The sequence below is a fragment of the Thamnophis sirtalis genome, unplaced genomic scaffold, assembly GCF_051295495.1.
Source record: "Thamnophis sirtalis isolate CommonGarterSnake01/CBP01778 unplaced genomic scaffold, rThaSir2_p1.2 scaffold_1, whole genome shotgun sequence".
In the NCBI taxonomy this organism is placed as follows: domain Eukaryota; kingdom Metazoa; phylum Chordata; class Lepidosauria; order Squamata; family Natricidae; genus Thamnophis; species Thamnophis sirtalis.
The window spans coordinates 61,710,346-61,727,025 of NW_028261381.1; the positions used below are offsets into that span (position 1 = coordinate 61,710,346).

Genomic DNA, 16,680 nt, shown 5'->3' on the forward strand with positions numbered 1-16,680 from the left:
GGCGGGGCCAAAGGCGCGAAGGTTTCCTTGTGTTACACAGCGAAGAGAGGGTGAGGATGATTGGCTACTTTCTCTCTCTTCCCCCCTGTTTTTCTTTCTCTCTGCCGCTTGAAGCGAGCGCCATTCCCCCTTCTTCCCCTTCCTTCTCTTCTGGGTACTATTGCCGTTCTCTCCCCTCCCCTCTCGCTGTTTCTCGGCTGCATCTTTTGCATTGATCCCCGCTGGGCCATAGCCGACCGCCCTTTGCAGTGCATTTCTTCCGCTCTCGGAGCCCCTGAGTTGTAAGTCTCTTCTTCCCACCAGGTAACCGTCCTTCTTCCCTCGCCACTCCTGGAATCGACCCTGTAGGCAGCTTCATGGAGTTCCCAGATCTAGGAGCCCACTGCACGGAGCCCTCCTGCAAGCGCCTGGGTGAGGATTTGCTTTTAGCTCTATGGGGTGTGGGGGGGAAGGTGTCTCCCGCCCGACCCCCCCCCCCTTCCTTTCGTTTCCTTGACTAGAGTTTGGGAAGGGCAGGAAAGAGAGAGGTAGTGGGATCGGAGTGAGGATCGGGACTCTTTCCAGCCATGCGTAGTAAGGACGGGGAACCTGGCAAGCGGGGATGGGGTGGAGAATCTTCCACTCTTTCCCCCAAGCAAATGGAAACAGCTGTGGCTTATAATCGAGATTGTAGCCTGCTTCATGGAAAGCTGGATTTTTTTCTAGAAGTCTTGAGACTAGTGCAATTTGTACAGATCACATTTTCTTTTAGCAACTGTATGAGAAGATACTTCCTGAGATTCAAAAGGATGATTAAGGGATGGCAGTGTTCCAGTGTTTGAGGGGCTGCCATAAAAAGGGGTCAACTTATTTTCCAAAGCACCACAGGGTGAGGCAGGAAACAATGAAAACTAAATCAAGGAGAGATGCAACCTGGAATTAAGGAGAAACTTCCTAACAGTGAGGACAATGAACCAGTGGAATACCTTGCCTTCAGAAGTTTTGGGTGCCACTATAAGTCAGTGATGGCAAACATTTTTGCCCAAACCAGAACACGTGTGCATGTGCGCATGTTGGAGCACTGGAAACCCAAAGACCAGCTGGCTGGCACACACATGCCTGTTTTTAAGCCTTTTGTGGGCCATTTTCAGGCCATTTTTCGGAACATTTTGGGCTTAAAAATGGCCCGAAAATGGGCTATAAACATCCTGAAAAACAGCCTATAAACAATCCGGAAAATGGCCTGGAAAAGGCCCGGAAAACGGTTTCCGGCTCTCCAGCACCCATGAAGACCAGCTGGTTGGTGCGCATGTGCACACCAGAAAAGCAGCTGGACAGGCCATGTGACCACAGAAAGGACTCTGCATGCCACTTGTGGCACGTATGCCATAGGTTCGCCATCACGGCTGTAGGTTTTTAAGAAGAGCCCGGACAGCCACTTGTCTGAAATCATAGGGTCTCCTGCTTGAGCAGGGGGTTGCACTAAAACAGTGATCCCCAACCCCCGGTCCGCGGACCGGTGCCGGGCCATGGAGTACCTGGCACCGGGCCACGCAGCGGCCAGGGGCCATGATCGCTGCAGCGGCCGGGGGCCATTATCGCTGCAGCGGCCAGGGGCCATGATCGCTGCAGCGGCCGGGGGCCATAGTTTCTTTCTGTATGCAAATTAGGGCTAACTGGCACAAGGGGTGTTACTGGACCGCTGGTGGCACTCTGACATCACCAGCGGCCCACCGCTCCCCTGTGTCCAGCGCCGCCCTTCTCATTCCTTTTTAGCGCTTCAGCGCTGGCCGATTCCTGAAAAAAACCTAAGAGCGCCTGCGCAGCTATGTAGGGCTAGCGTAGACAGCGCTAGTAGCGTAGCCTTGCGTAGGCGCAGTTTGTGCTACGCTATCTACGCTAGCCATACTGAACTGCGCCTGCGCAAGGCTACACTACTAGCGCTGGTCATCGACGTATTCCACCGAAACCGCGAACAACGCCCCCCCACCCCTGCGCGCGCTCAGCGGGCCACGGTAAAATTATCAAAGGCTGACTGGTCCGCGGCGATAAAAAGGTTTGGGACCACTGTACTAAAAGACCTCCAAGGTCCCTTCCAGCTCTATTCTGACTTTATGAGTGGATTGTGAATGGGATTCTTTTGGGAAGGGGCCTGCTGAATTCATTGTTTTGCTAATACTTTGCCGGTTGAAAAACATGTCAATACAATTGCTCTGAGTATGGTACTTTGTAGCTTCAGTTATATGTTTGTGTGGAAGTAAAACATATTACAACAGCTGCCACATTAATGATGTCGGAGTGATGACACTTGAAATTATTTCATAAACAAAGAGGTCAGCAGGGCCTTCTCTATGGAGATGCACTCTTGGCAATTGTTTAGCTAAAAGCTTTGAGTCCCCAGATGCTTTGATGTTTAATGTGAAGATAATAGCTTTATTCCCAGAAGAAATCAGACCAGCAGCCTTTGTTTTCTGTTTTAATTAGATATGCATTCTCTCTTGTGAACCACGTTGCTATATCCATTTTATTCCCAACAATAAAATAAGGCTGGCCATCATAGGAGAGCACTCTACATTGAGAATGTGTAACATAGACATTAGAAATTGTTGCATACTTCAAATTGGAGAGATTCCATACAGAGTGCCAGCATACCTCTTATGCCTAACTCTAACATAGAATGTTAGAACATTCAGTAAACTTCTGGTAAAAGGTTGTGTCCAAGGACTTGGATGTTTAGGATTCTGCTTTATATGAAATGTGAACCCCTTGGAGTGAAATTGTGGGCTATTTACTAGGAAGTAAGTAAGTAAGGTCATAATTGAAAATTGTAAAGATGGAGGACTCTTCCTCCATATCTGAAGTAAAATTTCCTTTCAATTTATAGAATTCAAAAAATATTGGTCCTTAAACATTTCAAGGGGATTATACTTGTGTCACAATTTTGTACTGTTGACATGATCTGTCTCATGTTTCCTACAAACCAGGGTTAATTGCATTCTATTTTTTTTTAATCCGGTTCTGTTTTAAGACATGACAGTATGAACAAATGTGAATGAGTCATTAGTTTTTGCTGCATATTACAAAATAGCCTGGAGTATTTGATGAGACTGTTTTTATGAGACTGTTTTTTAGGTGGGAGATTAAGAAACAAAGTCTTGAGGGTGTTTGTTTTTTCTCTTATATTTTTATCCAAGACATTCCATCTAATCAGTTTACAAAATTAGTTACCATGGTATCTTCTTTGTGTTCAAATCTCTTTGACTGTTTAAAAGACATGTACCTTTTAAAATAAAGTCTGACAATATTACTACCATGAAAGCCAGTAAAATGCCTAGAATGTCATTTGAAAAGTTGCAGGGAAAACATTTACAGCTTTTCATTGCTTGTTATTTCCTGCCCTCAGACTTCCTTCCCTTGAAATGTGATGCTTGTGAACAGCTATTCTGCACTGACCATATTGCCTATGCCCATCATAACTGCACTTCAGCGTACAAGAAGGTAACTAAAATTATTCCTAATTTCATAGAATATAATGATTCTATCTTGTATAAGGCACAAAGGAGCAGAACCCCTCTGCTCAATGGAAGCTGTTTGTTTTGCAACCTCAGTTGAAACAGCATAAAGAAGGTTGTGCTATTTGAATTGTGGCTTGTTATTACCCGATATCAGCATTGATTTGTTAAGAGCAAATTTCGCCAGGTTAACTGATTTTTTTGACTGGTAATTTCATTACAGTCATAGAATGTGACATTACCAAATAGATAATGTATCTTGATTTTAGCCAAGTATTTGACAAGTACCACATCCCATTTATGATTAAGAAACTAAGTATAAGTTGGATGGCACGATAGTGAACTGAGAAAAGTGTGTTTGTGAACATTTCCTCACTATGACATTACTGAATGTGGTATTGCAAGGTTGAATCATGCATTCTGAATGTTTTTATCAATGACCTGAATGAGGAGATGAGATAGGATGCTTATAGAAGTTAAATGCACAGCTGCAGGATGGTTATCTTGGTTAACAATAGTCCTTATGAAAGGGGTCTTGGAATAATATGTGACTACAAAATGAACAAACCATCATTATAGTGCACGGGTGTCAAACTTGATCACGTCATGTGGTATATCGTGACATTTTTTGCTTTTGCAGAGCCGGGTGGGTGTGGCCTGTGTGTCACACATCTGGCCCATAGGCCGCCAGTTTGACAGGTCTGCTCTAGTGTGAAGGCTAAAAAGGCCAAATACAATTTTAGACTTGGTCAGCATAATATAGCTTCAGAAATAAGGAAATAAAAAAGTCTACAACAGGGCTGTCAAACTCCCAGCCTGAGGGGCGAATGTGTCACATGCTGGCCACACACACACCCAGTTTAGTGAAGGGGGGAAAGTCCCAATATATCATGTGACACCTCTGTGACAACATGAGTTTGACACCCATGGTCTACAACATTCTGCATTAATCAGACATACTCTTATGTTATTCAGTTCTAGACAACACATTTGAAAAATAATTCGGAGAAGGAATGCTATATCATACAGAAAGTTTTCCTGTCTCTTGGGATCCCAGATTCTAAAATATGAAAGTAGATTGTAATTGAATTGGGGTGGGGGGAGAAAACTTATAAGAACAGTTACCCAGAGAGGTGGTTGGTTCCTCTTGCTGGAAAAAAAACAGAGGCTAGGTAGTCATCTGCAGAGGGTGCTTTAATTTAGATTCCTGTCATGAACAATGATGTACTCAGTAGCTAAAATGGCTCTTTCAGCTCATTGACTCTAAACCACCCATTTTGTGAAATTGAATGTCCACATAAGGAAACTTAAAATAAGAAAATAGCTGGCCTCTGTGCAAAACCTTTTCATCTGTGTTAGTTCTTCATTTTGTGGTACATTTCAAATAAATGCTATAGGTCTTTTAATCCTTGTATCTCTATAGAAATTGTTTTTATAAACATGGCCTGCAAAAAGAGTTTGTTAGCAGTTGTGTTATAACTGGAATGCATTGTTGGTCAAATTTCCAGGAATTGCTCCATTGGGTTAAATTTTTATAGAAAAATGTTAATGCAATTTCACTCCCTTTAATAACAAACTAAGAGAGCCTTAACATTATTGGAGGCAAACCAGAGCTACAGAAAAAACAAAAAGTTAATTAAGGAATCCTAAATTTGTAGAAACCAAATAAATGATTGCTAACAACTAAAAGACAGACTTTTAAAACAATAATAAAAACTGAGCATGTCCAATAGCTCCTAAATGCTAAATATCTTGGAAAGGGTGAACTGAAAAACAGAGAAGGATACAAAGATTATCCTGCTTGGAAGGGGTTGGTTAGAACTGTGAACAGGTTTTGTTAGATCGTGGCTATATGCTGCAACATTGTGATTCGGGATGAACTTGATGGAGACTTATTATAGTATAATGTTGGGGTATTTTTGCTGCTCATCGCTCAGAATCTATTGTAATTGGAGCTGTATATGAAATAAAATAAATGCATCAGCTTTGTTTCTGAACAAGTGACCTGATAACTTTTTTATTATTTCAGCTTTCATAATCAAACAAAGAGTTATATGATCTTGAAGGTAATGGAAGTAGTATTTGAAATATCCACAAGTCTGTATGATGCAGGAATCAAGGATACATGTCACCACTTTCTATCATATTCCTAGGATATACAGGTTCCTGTTTGTCCATTGTGCAGTACACCCATCCCTGTGAAGCGAGGAGAAATGCCTGATATTGTGGTGGGAGCCCATATAGATCAAGACTGCAAATCAGACCCAGCACAGCGTAAGAGAAAGGTAAAGGCCTAAAGCACTTTCCGTTGTATGTGGAAGGGAGCTGCCAGAATCCTATATACATTCAGTTTCATTTCTCTCTCTCATTCATATATATATATATATATATATATATATATATATATATATATATATATATATATATATATATATATCAGCACAAATACTACATACATATATATATATATATATATATATATATATATATATATATATATATATATATCAGCACAAATACTACATATATATATATATATATATATATATATTAGAACGTGTGTGTTTGTGTATACACACACATATACACATACACACAAACACACACATATATATACACACACACACATATATACACATACGTTCTAAAAATTGGCTTGTAAAACAATACAATTGGAATAAAGATTCAAAAGGAAATTGTAAGTTAAGAACTTAATTTAACCCTTTATGGACTTGCAGAAAACAGAAAAAGATGAACATTTAATTTATGGTTTTGATAATTAGACAGAAAAGATTATAGAAATGAGAATTTTGTTGTACCTTTAGATAAATATTGTACTTATAATTGCTCTAAAGAAGATTGGAAGCTGCTACTTTGAATCTTTTTCTTTTTTGTTATTCTTTTTTTCCTTTCTTGCACTTTCGCTTTTTCCTTGCTTGCTTGCTTGCTTTTTCTTTGTTCTTTCTTTATATTAGTTTGTATTCATTTTTACTTTCTTTTAAAAAAATATTGTAGTAAAATTATTATTTTTTAAAAAAATATTAGTATGCACAGATTAAACTGTTTATAGGGACTCCAATTTCACTGGAAGGAATTTGAAAGCCTACAGTAGCAAAATAAGAAAGGGAGAATATGCATACTTACTGTAAAATCCAAATCAGACTATGCAGTTTGGAGAAATCTTAATTCAGGGATTTTTTCTTCACCGTTTAGAGGTTGGAGGCTTTATAAATAAGAAAGTAGGCAGACTTTGTTGATCCTCTACTTGCAATTCAATTCTACACTCAACTCTGATTAATCTCAACTTTTCCTAGATTTTCACCAACAAGTGTCAGCGCCCTGGCTGCAAACAACGGGAAATGATGAAGGTGCTCTGTGACCAATGCCATGGCAACTTCTGCCTCAAACACCGGCATCCCCTGGACCATGACTGTAATGGGACTGGGCGTTCACTCTCCAAAGCCGGGTAAAGGCAGGACAGAGAATTTTACTAGTTACAATTGTATAATAATGGTACCAACCCATCTGTGTTACTTTCCACCATTTCTTGATATTTCTATAAAAGTAATTGAGCTTGCCAGACAACAGCTGGTCTTCCTCAGATCCTTCTAAAATCTCAGTAACATTGTTTCCTGGGCTAATTATCCCTACAGTTTGACCAAGAGGCAACTTGACTTCCTGGCTTTTCTTTTGAATATGTTTCACTTCCCTCTCAAGAAGCTGTTAGAGCTGAAGAAGCTTGTTGCCCCTTGGAAAAAAAAAACATCTTTGGGATAACCATAACCTGGATGACAGAGAATCTCCATAGACCCAACAGTTTGAATTTAGCTTGAAAGTCAGATTAGTTATACAAGAGTGAGACTAACATAGCTGCCAAAAAGGGTTGTAAAATGGATTTTGATTCATTTCAAGGAAAGGCAAATAGGTCATGTGAGGCAATGATGGGCTGATGCTGATAACTAAAGCTTTGTTTCTGGTTCCAGGAATGCTGCCATAGCCAGGGCTCCAAAATCTGCCAAAGAACCTGTAAACACTACATGTAGTGGCGCAGCCATGAGGTCTCATGTCAGCCAACCAACCTCCAGCAGGTACAGTCATCACCTGAATCTGGATGCTTTCTTGTCTTTTTCGGTTTGTAGTGACAGCTTTCCATAAGTGCTGTTTTGACTTATGATACCTGACACTTCTCTGTCTATGGGTTGAGCAAACAGCATGCTATCTTCCAGATACTTTTTTAGAACATGGAGGACAGGTTGTCATTTATTCCAGTACTACAGTTAACACAAGTTAAGCAAGTATAACCATGTATCAGAATGTTGAGCTGCCGTGGCGCAGTAGTTAGAGTGCAGTATTATAGGCTACTTCTGCTGACTACTGGCTGCCTACAATTTGGCAGTTCAAATCTCACCAGGCTTATGGTTGACTCAGCTTTCCATCCATCGGAGGTGGATAAAATGAGGACCCAAATTGTTGGGGGCAATAGGCTGACTTTGTAAACTGCTTAGAGAGGGCTGTAATGCACTGTAAAGCAGTATACAAGTCCTATTGCTATGCTATCAATAGCATATAATGCATATCAGTTTGTACTCTGCTGTAGTGATCATGATATCTCTTTATGATGCATTGGTCCATTTGGACATATACAAAAACTGGAATATGTGAGACTTACTCAAAGTAAACCAAAAAAGAAGGCTTGCTCAGATAGCTTTCATCTTATGTAACATGTAGAAAAATACCAAAATGAAGAATTTGGAAAATATACAAGAAGTTATAGTTCTCAGTGTCAGCTAGATTATGCAATAGCATTCTGGTGAAAAAGTATTTGGAAGTGAGAGGAAAAATGAGGATTGCCAAGCTTTGTTGGAAGGTATAAATGGATGGGAGCCATAATTCTTGGGAGATATCACACCAAGTGAGCATTCTTTGTGAACATCCCAACTCAATTCTTTTGAAGATCAACAGTCTATTCTTGCCAAATAGACTTTGAGCTGGGGAAAGTACATATCAGTGCAGGACTATGTGAATATGTGATGCCTGTAGATCACAAAGAAAAGCAGGAAAACAATTTCTTTGCTTGGGTATATTAGTCTCTGAAGAAAAAGAATCAAGTAGCACTGCAAGTGTTTTCTAGCCCTCAGAATGATGTTATTTAAACATCATTAAATTATCCTCTGATAATCCTGCTGGTGCTAAAGATGTTATAAAACTGGATCCCAGTTTGGCAATTCACATTTCTCCTATGGGGGCACAAGACCCTCTTGGGAATATTTGCATTGGCAATTTTAGGATCTGCCAACTTTACGCATTTGGCAGCTGGCTTTTTTCTCTTTGCGCACAGATCAAGTGAGACAGTAAGAGCCCCTCAGCCACAAAGCCCGACTATACCTGTTGTTGCTTTGCAGAACGGTTTGGTAAGTCTAGTCAATGTACTGTATGTAATACATAGATTATGTTACTTGTTGATATTCCCCTCATCACTTGAATGGCTGCAAAAGTGGGTAATTATTATGACATCTTATATAATGTGGTATAATAGTTGCAGTGGAGGCCCAGAAAAAAAAAGTAGGCCACCATCAATCAGTTCATATGAGAAACCAATTTATGTGTTGTTTGCTTCTCTCCTGATCAGCCATCCCATTAATTGACCAGTATCCCACCTCAGGTTGAAGGCCCCTCAGCTGTGAAATTTTTATTGGTGATTTTGATCCAGTTTCCTTATCCTAACCTACCGTACCTCACAGAATTGTCATTTTTGAAAATGGGAGGAGAGTGTGCCATGGGATGGAGACCACCTCAATGAAAGGCAGGATAGAAGTCAGATAAGTAAATAATCTGCCTCATGTAAGGGTCTCTTTTTCCAACACCTTCCCTTAAGCACTACCCTAAGCTGGCTCTTTAAAACTATTACAGCTATTTACCACTATTGTTTCAAAGAATGGGGAAATTGGGATTAGGAAGTTGAGAGTCAATGGAGAGGAGGGAAGTCCAAAATTATTTTTTGTCATGCCTCATAGCTGGTATGGATTCTGTAGAAACTCCTTGATCTGGTAGCTTGAAGATATTGTCTGATATTTTGATATTTTGATCTGTTTCATGCCTACAAAATTTATTGTACATGAGGGAAAAATAGAACAATGGCACAATTCAGGTCCCAGATCCTTGAAATGTGCCCAGACATGTACAAGTGTTGAGGGTTTTTGGTTTCCCTCAAGTAAGGCTGGTTCTGCTTTTGTGTTTCATTTCAGAGTGAAGAGGAAGCCTTACAGCGAGCCTTGGAGATGTCTCTGGCAGAAACAGCGGCCATCCAACCACAGCGCTGCAGGTACTGATAGCCAGTAGAAATGAACAGAGTTATACTTACCATGAAAGGTCCTCTCCGAGCTTGTTTTTTTATTGCAGATTTTTCATTATCCAAACTAGGTAACATGATTAGTGCTGACTAGCACTGATCATTTTACATAGTTTGGGTAATGAAAAATCTGCAACAAAACAATCAAGCTCAGAGAACACCAAGGACCCCTCATTTCAACCTTGAACTACAAATATTCTCTTTTTATTGTACTACTATGCCAGGCTACTTACTGAGAAGTTACACTGGGGTGTGAGACGGGGGAGGGGACTTCAAAGACAGCTGTGCTCAAATTGTGCAGCAGCAGATTGCCTCTGATCCAGTGCAGATCTATTGAGATCAAGCCCAGCTCTCTGTATCTAACCCTTGGGGTTGAAGGTGAGCATTCATAGCACTCGGTCCTAATCAGGCCTTCTGAACAATAAACATAAACAAAGACTCTCCATTTAAAGATCACCCAATTTGCCAACGGTGGGATGACTAGGTCAGTAAGGGGAAAATAATAATTTTAAAGACTGTCCAGTTCATTTTTGACCTTGTTCTAACAGCACCCAAGAGGAGGAAGACCTGGCACTGGCTCGAGCACTTTCAGCTAGTGAGGAAGAATATCAACAACAGCAACAACGGCAACAAGTAAAAGAGATGAGCAATTTTTGACAATTCAGTGTCTTCATAGCTTGACGTAATTCAGCTTTCAAATATCGTATTGTGTTACATCCCAGCAAGGGAAGTACTAATCCAATTATTGGAATTCAAACTGGAAAAACTGGTCTTTTGGCCAGTCTGTAAAGGTAGTCCTTGCTTAATGTCCAATCACTTAGTAACCAGTCAAAGTTACAATGGACACACACAAACACACGGGTACTTATGTCCATATTTGTAACAGCAACATACAGACACATACCGTATTTTTCTGAGTATAAGACACCAAGATTTTGAAGAGGCAATTTTTTTTAAAAAAAATTGCACTCTGCAGATCTCCGAAAAACGGCCCGTGAAAAGCAGGCCCCTTTTTGTCAAAAAAAGGGCATGAATAGCCTTTAGGAGGCTTATAGAGTGCTGCTGGGGATTGAGGGGGCAAAAACAAGCACAAAATGGCCTGTTTTTTTGCAAAAATTGCCCTTTTTTGTCAAAAAAGGGGCATGCATAGCCTTTAGGAAGCTTATAGAGTGCTGTTGGGGGGGGGCAGAAAACGACCATTTTTTGCTCATTTTTGCCCGCTCCAGCCCACAGGAGCACTCAGGCAGCCTCCTAAAGGCTGCGCACAGCCATTTTGATGAAGTGGGTGGGGTTTCGGGAGGCCAAAAGTGCTGTATTCAGTGTATAAGATACACCCAGATTTTCAGCCTCTTTTTTGAAGGGAAAAGGTGCGTCTTATGCTCCGAAAAATACAGTGCCCTGTATTCATATGACAAGCCGGTTGCAGCTTTCCATGGTCATGTGACATGATTTATGATGTTTTTTGGCAGAAACCAATTTCTATGGAAAAAACACCCCTAGGAATGCATACACTTAACAACTGCAGAGTTCGCTTAACAAGAGTTGTACAAATGGTTGTAAAATCAAGTCAGTTGCGTGGGTGTCTCAACTTATGTCTGTCATGGCATAACAAAGACATGACAAATTCCAGGCTCCATTACAGTCATAAGTCGAGGACGATCTGTAGCTGTTTCTGAACAGAACCTTGGAGGTTGGAAATTCTAGTTCTTGTTAGACGTTTTTCCTTGGCGGATTTGGTAGTAATTAATTTGTAATTGTCTTTACTAGTCTGTGCAATAAACACATTCCCCCCCCCCCAAAAAAAAGCTACAGGTGAACACAAGAAGCAGGTACTAAAGTCTCAAGTACTAGAACTTTGTTGTGTTTACTTTTGAGCTATAAAAACTGATTAAATAGGATTAACTTCTTAAAATTTATAGTCCCAAACAGCTACAAAAAACGTATAAATATTTTGAAATTGTATGACCCTCTTTTGATATATAAAGAAAGTGAAAGAATCTTTAAAAAAATCATCAGTATGATGCCTCAAACAAGCTATTCTATTCTGGTAGAGTCTTTACAGATACAAACTGTATGAGAGGGGTTTTTAATGAGCACATTCCTGTAAGACTTCAACAAGGATCTGCAATACACTTTCACAATAAGAAGAAAAAGCACTGCAACGGCTGGCAGCAATTCATGAGTGGGGTGGCCGCAGGCTTTGGGGATTGGCTAGTAGTAGCCTAGGAAAAGTGAGGGGTGTACATGTGCTATAGATTTTTTTTTCTTCCTTGCTATAGTCCCAAAGGTGCTGTTTTCAAGAGGCAGCTGGACTTTCTGGTTTTTCTTTTAAGACGTTTTACTTCTCCCCCAAGAAGCTTCTTCAGCTCTGAATGGTGGGGAGCTAAAGAAACTTCAGAGCTGAAGAAGGTTCTTGGATGAGAAGCAAAACGTCTTCAAAGAAAAACCAGAAAGTCCAGTTGCCTCTTGAAAAAGCAACTTTGAGACAACCATGAGGTGGATGACTGAGAGTCCCCTTGCTGTAATAAATGATGAACAATATTGTGAAGAGGGGACTGGAGGGAAGAAAAGAATGTTTATCCCTCACCGCTGTTCTCATCTACCTGTATCTTTGTGTCCTAGGCTCGAAGCACAAAGCCATCCAATTGCTGCTTATCCTGAGCATCACCAGAATCATTCGACCTGGAAATCATCTGTGACCATTCTGGGGCTTCCTTTATGCTTCCTGGTTTACCACTGGGGCACTCTCAGAAGTACTAGCAATGAACCAAAGACTGAATCCCTGCCCAGATCTTGCAAAGACCCTCTTTGCACCCGACTGCTGCCACTTGCACTAGGACTGTGTCTGTGCCTTCTGAGACAGCTGGCACCATTTCTCCCATTGGACAAGGCACCAGTGATTATTGCTGTAAGGTCCCCAATCCTTGTCATTTTTTAATTGGCTTCCAATGATGTGCTGCGCTGGGAATATTTCACAGCAGAGAATGAAGAACTTAACTTACTGTCGTCCTCCAATCTGTTTTTGTCTCTAGCACATTTGGACAGTAGGTGGTGCTAAATGCTTTCATAGGAGGGATTTTCGCTACCTCCTCCTGCTCTGCTGCTTCTTGAAAAATAAGGGGAAGATATCTCCCTATAGCCACTCTTTTGAAGTTTCTATATCAAATAAACATCTTAACTGCTAGTTGGGATTCCTAAGATTACATCACCAAAGCAAGGAAAGGAACTGCCTCCAGGGTCTGATCAATGTAATCCTTTACTTGCTGGGAGCTGACAACTGAATCTTCTCACATTGAGTGTCTTGAATGTTACTGCCAGCCCATTGCCCCGTTCTCTGACACTCATCACCCTCTGAGAAAAGCAGCCAAAGATCAGCCTTGAAGAAATGAGTAACCAACTTCCAGTACATAGCCAGTTGCTTTAGATTGTATGAAACAGAGCTGAATGGCCCTAGGTGACTCCCATTCTTCAGTGGACTTGTTGGTAATTGTTTTCTATTCGATGCATGTTTGGTTGGGACCACCACCTGCCAGCTGTCACTTGGCTCCCTCCCTCTCTCGGCAGGTCCCAGGCATTATCCAACATTCTGTGCCTTTGCTGCGTCGCTTACAGGGTCAAAACAGGGAAGATTATTCGAAACTGGCGGGAACCAATAAATTGACAGACAGAAAGAGCTCATCCTTTGCTTTCATTGGGTTAAGTTTTCTGCCTTTGCAATGGGATTTAGGCTTCTTCACACACACACCCTTCTTCTTCTGTATGTTCCCAGTTCTGTTCTGAATGCCATTCCGTTCTCTGCAGCAATTTGGGACTACAAGGAATTCTTTAAATCCATTGGTAGTATTTGTGCAGTGGATACAGCAAATGTTCCTTCAAGTACATATCTTTAGGAATATCAGGAAATAATTATTTTGATTTGTTCTAAAACTGCCTGTACTGGGAATTAATGAACTGCAATATTTGGTAGGACAGCTCCTTACTAGATAAAATTGACAGCATTTGTTTCACTGACGAAACTATTCTAGCCCAGATACTAGGGTAGAAAGGGTTCTTAAATGCAGCATATTTCCAGAGTTACTTAATGCAAGGCTAATTTAAGTTATCAAGAAATTATCTGATCTGGCTTCCTGATTTGAAAGTCATACATCTCCTTTATAAGCATGCCTACAAATTATGCACTAGAATAAATACAATATTTTAGTTTGCAAGTAAAAGAGGCCTTTGTGCAACCTATAAAAACCTATAAGGACTTTTTTTATCATGGAATCAGTCTACCTTTGCAATTGCAAAATGGAGCAAGAATCAAATTTCTCCATCTGTGTGTACATGCACAGAGAGAGATGTGAAGTTAGATTTCTTGAAAGAAGAAAGCTTCACCTTTGTGTACACTGATTTGGAAAGCTTGTATTGTGCAACGCGGCGTTTACTTTTCAATAAATATGCATGGGTATGGGCAAGATCTTATTTATGTTGTAGACATTGGGCCATTTTAAACAAAGTTTCAAATTGTACTTTTAAAAGTCCAAATCAAATGAATCTTTACTTAAATATTTTTGAATGGCTTGTTTACTTATTTATAATGTATGCTTTATGAAAACATTTCCAGGTCGTCTGGATAAGGTATTTTATTCCTGTTTCCTGACCAGCTGTTGATTACAAAATGGCTGCGGATGTTTGAATCAAAAATAGAGAAATGGCCTTGACTAAAATGGTATACTAACATGCTCTATCCCAGCGGAGTACAGCCCTGGCCAAAGAAAAAGTATTCAAATGTGTGTATCTAGAACACACATTTGTGTGTTCTACACAAGCTTGCTTGCTTTCCAAGCAAGCTGAAGAGCTTGTGAACTGCATTTAGCTTCTGGGTCCCAAATTTCAATCTAAGCCATGTGTGCCTAGTATTTGAAAACTTTATATAGCCATTTCTTTCATGCCTATGCTTTGGTTAGGAATTAAAAGTAGCTATGTGTATCTATCTGTCTAATGAACTGGGTCATATATGGTGGGTTTATTTGAATGGCAAATGTCCAAATTTAGATCTTTATTGTTAACATTACAGCATGTTAACAATGTTGGTCTCGTACTAAATTGGATCTTTGAGATATGGAATAAGGACTAATTCTGCATTTATCTGTTAGCGTGTTACACAGTTTGATTGTATTACCACTTTGGGTTCTTGTTCTTTTTGGGGGGGGGGGTTGCTCACCATTAGTGTTAAAATCTCATGTCAAGAAGCTTGTGCCTGCCCTGGAGATAATCAATTAGTGCAATATCCTCTTTGTGATTACAGCAATTCATTTTCAGAGGTAATTGTCAATTCTTAACTCTAGCCCATTTGAGAAGAAGAACATGAGACAGCCAAAAGAAGCTGACTTAATTGATTGCGGTGCAAAAGGTATTGGTGGATAAACTGTGCCAAGGTGGCAATGAAAGCTAATAATACAAATAAATCCTAATTACTGACATATAGAGTACGTCCATTGCAAAACCTGAAGATAATTTTTGGTCCTTGATCTCTCTTGGAACACCAAGGGTGTTAATCATTAAAGGAGAGGTAGCAGACAGAGCCTTAGTTGTGAAAGGACAAAATCATTTCTTAGAGCCTAACTCTTCACAGCAATGGTTTAAGACACTTTGAAACTGACCTCAGAGGCTCTGTGGGGTTTCCATTTCCATTGCTCTCAATCTGGAACCTGGTAATGAAACACTAGCCAGCCTTTTGATTGCCTTTGAAGAAATCTCCCTACCGCCCATCTATCCCTCATGTCAGAGCCGCTGCACTCAAGATGAATGCTGCCTGGTCCAATTTCCACAGTCCCCTCTACAGGCATCGTCCTGCCTTGCTGACTGGCTGGGCAATGCACTATTTGCATGGCACCGAGTGCATCAGTAGGCCAACCAGGGATGATGGTGTAGGTGCTGTAGTACGGCCACTACCCATCTCACTTTCTGTGCCAGAGCTGTCACCTGAAAGGAATAGTATGGACAAGCTCATTCCATGCCTTTCTTTTTCCCATTCCCTTTCCTCTCCCCCTCTCCTCTTTTTTTTGGGGGGGGGGGTCTTTATTCAATCTACCATTATTTACAATTTCAGTAAGCGAAGTGGCTGCATCCAGCCAGCGTGTTTGTTCCTTTATAGGTCACTAAAAGTTTTGCACACCACTTGATTATGTCATTATTTCATCTGTTTCACACACACGCTTCCTTCCCCATATGGGTTAGGGCTGTGATTATTGATTGACAATTAGTAGTAACCTCTGCTAAGCTGTCCCCACACTTTTTAATCATACCAACCACGCTAATCAATTGTATATGCAGAGGGCATTTCAAACATTTCAGATCTAACATTAGTGGCAGGCAAAAAAGAAACACCCAGCCTCAACCTGTCTCAGTTGATCTTACAAAACTTAATTTGTTTAATACTTAATGAAAGACTACTAAGAGAACCCACAGTTAATGGCTAGATTGAAAAGAAACAAATTCTGGAAGTCAGCCATGGCAAACCAGTTTTGCACTATTGCAAAAATGGCTGCATGGACGTGCCCATGCGGTTCTTTGAAATTGCCTAGCAGGAGTGCATGGTTTCTGTTCCCAAAATAATCTCTTTTGGAGATTAGGATGGCTGGTGTGCAAAACACATCTGGAAGGAGTGCTCTGGAAAGGTGAAGACTTTATTAGGTTCGATCCTCTCCCAGCAGGTAGGCTGAAACTGCAAGAACACAAGAATCAGAAGATGCGGAAGAAGCCCCCCCCCCCAAATGCACTGAAGAGTTATCTTTGGAGGTGGGGCACAACAGCCTTCCCTCTCTCACTTGATGAGGGCGCTTTTGGTGCTTTGTA

The 16,680-nt window shown here is 40.7% G+C and overlaps 1 protein-coding gene across 2 annotated transcripts; it reads left to right on the top strand.

Annotated features, from left to right (window-relative positions):
* Positions 1-78: 78 nt before the first annotated feature.
* On the top strand, positions 79-14,392 carry ZFAND2B (zinc finger AN1-type containing 2B). 2 transcript variants are annotated; one of them, XM_087713181.1, is made up of 9 exons: positions 79-411; positions 3,383-3,477; positions 5,645-5,776; positions 6,806-6,957; positions 7,475-7,579; positions 8,830-8,902; positions 9,737-9,813; positions 10,389-10,522; positions 12,463-14,392. In XM_087713181.1, the coding sequence occupies exons 1-8, from the start codon at positions 357-359 to the stop codon at positions 10,495-10,497; spliced, it is 798 nt and encodes a 265-aa protein (XP_087569307.1). In that variant the 5' UTR covers positions 79-356; the 3' UTR covers positions 10,498-10,522; positions 12,463-14,392. The 2 variants fall into 2 exon arrangements, with proteins under 2 accessions (XP_087569307.1, XP_013919983.2); XM_014064508.2 differs by having other exon boundaries at positions 82-411; positions 10,389-10,473.
* The last annotated feature ends 2,288 nt before the right edge of the window (positions 14,393-16,680 follow it).

Excerpts from the sequence above, each read along its gene's own strand:
- ZFAND2B (XM_014064508.2), top strand. The coding sequence starts at position 357 with ATGGAGTTCCCAGATCTAGGAGCCCACTGCACGGAGCCCTCCTGCAAG. Across the intron at positions 412-3,382 it reads GCCCTCCTGCAAGCGCCTGG|ACTTCCTTCCCTTGAAATGT; the intron begins GTGAGGATTTGC and ends TCCTGCCCTCAG. Across the intron at positions 7,580-8,829 it reads AGCCAACCAACCTCCAGCAG|ATCAAGTGAGACAGTAAGAG; the intron begins GTACAGTCATCA and ends CTTTGCGCACAG.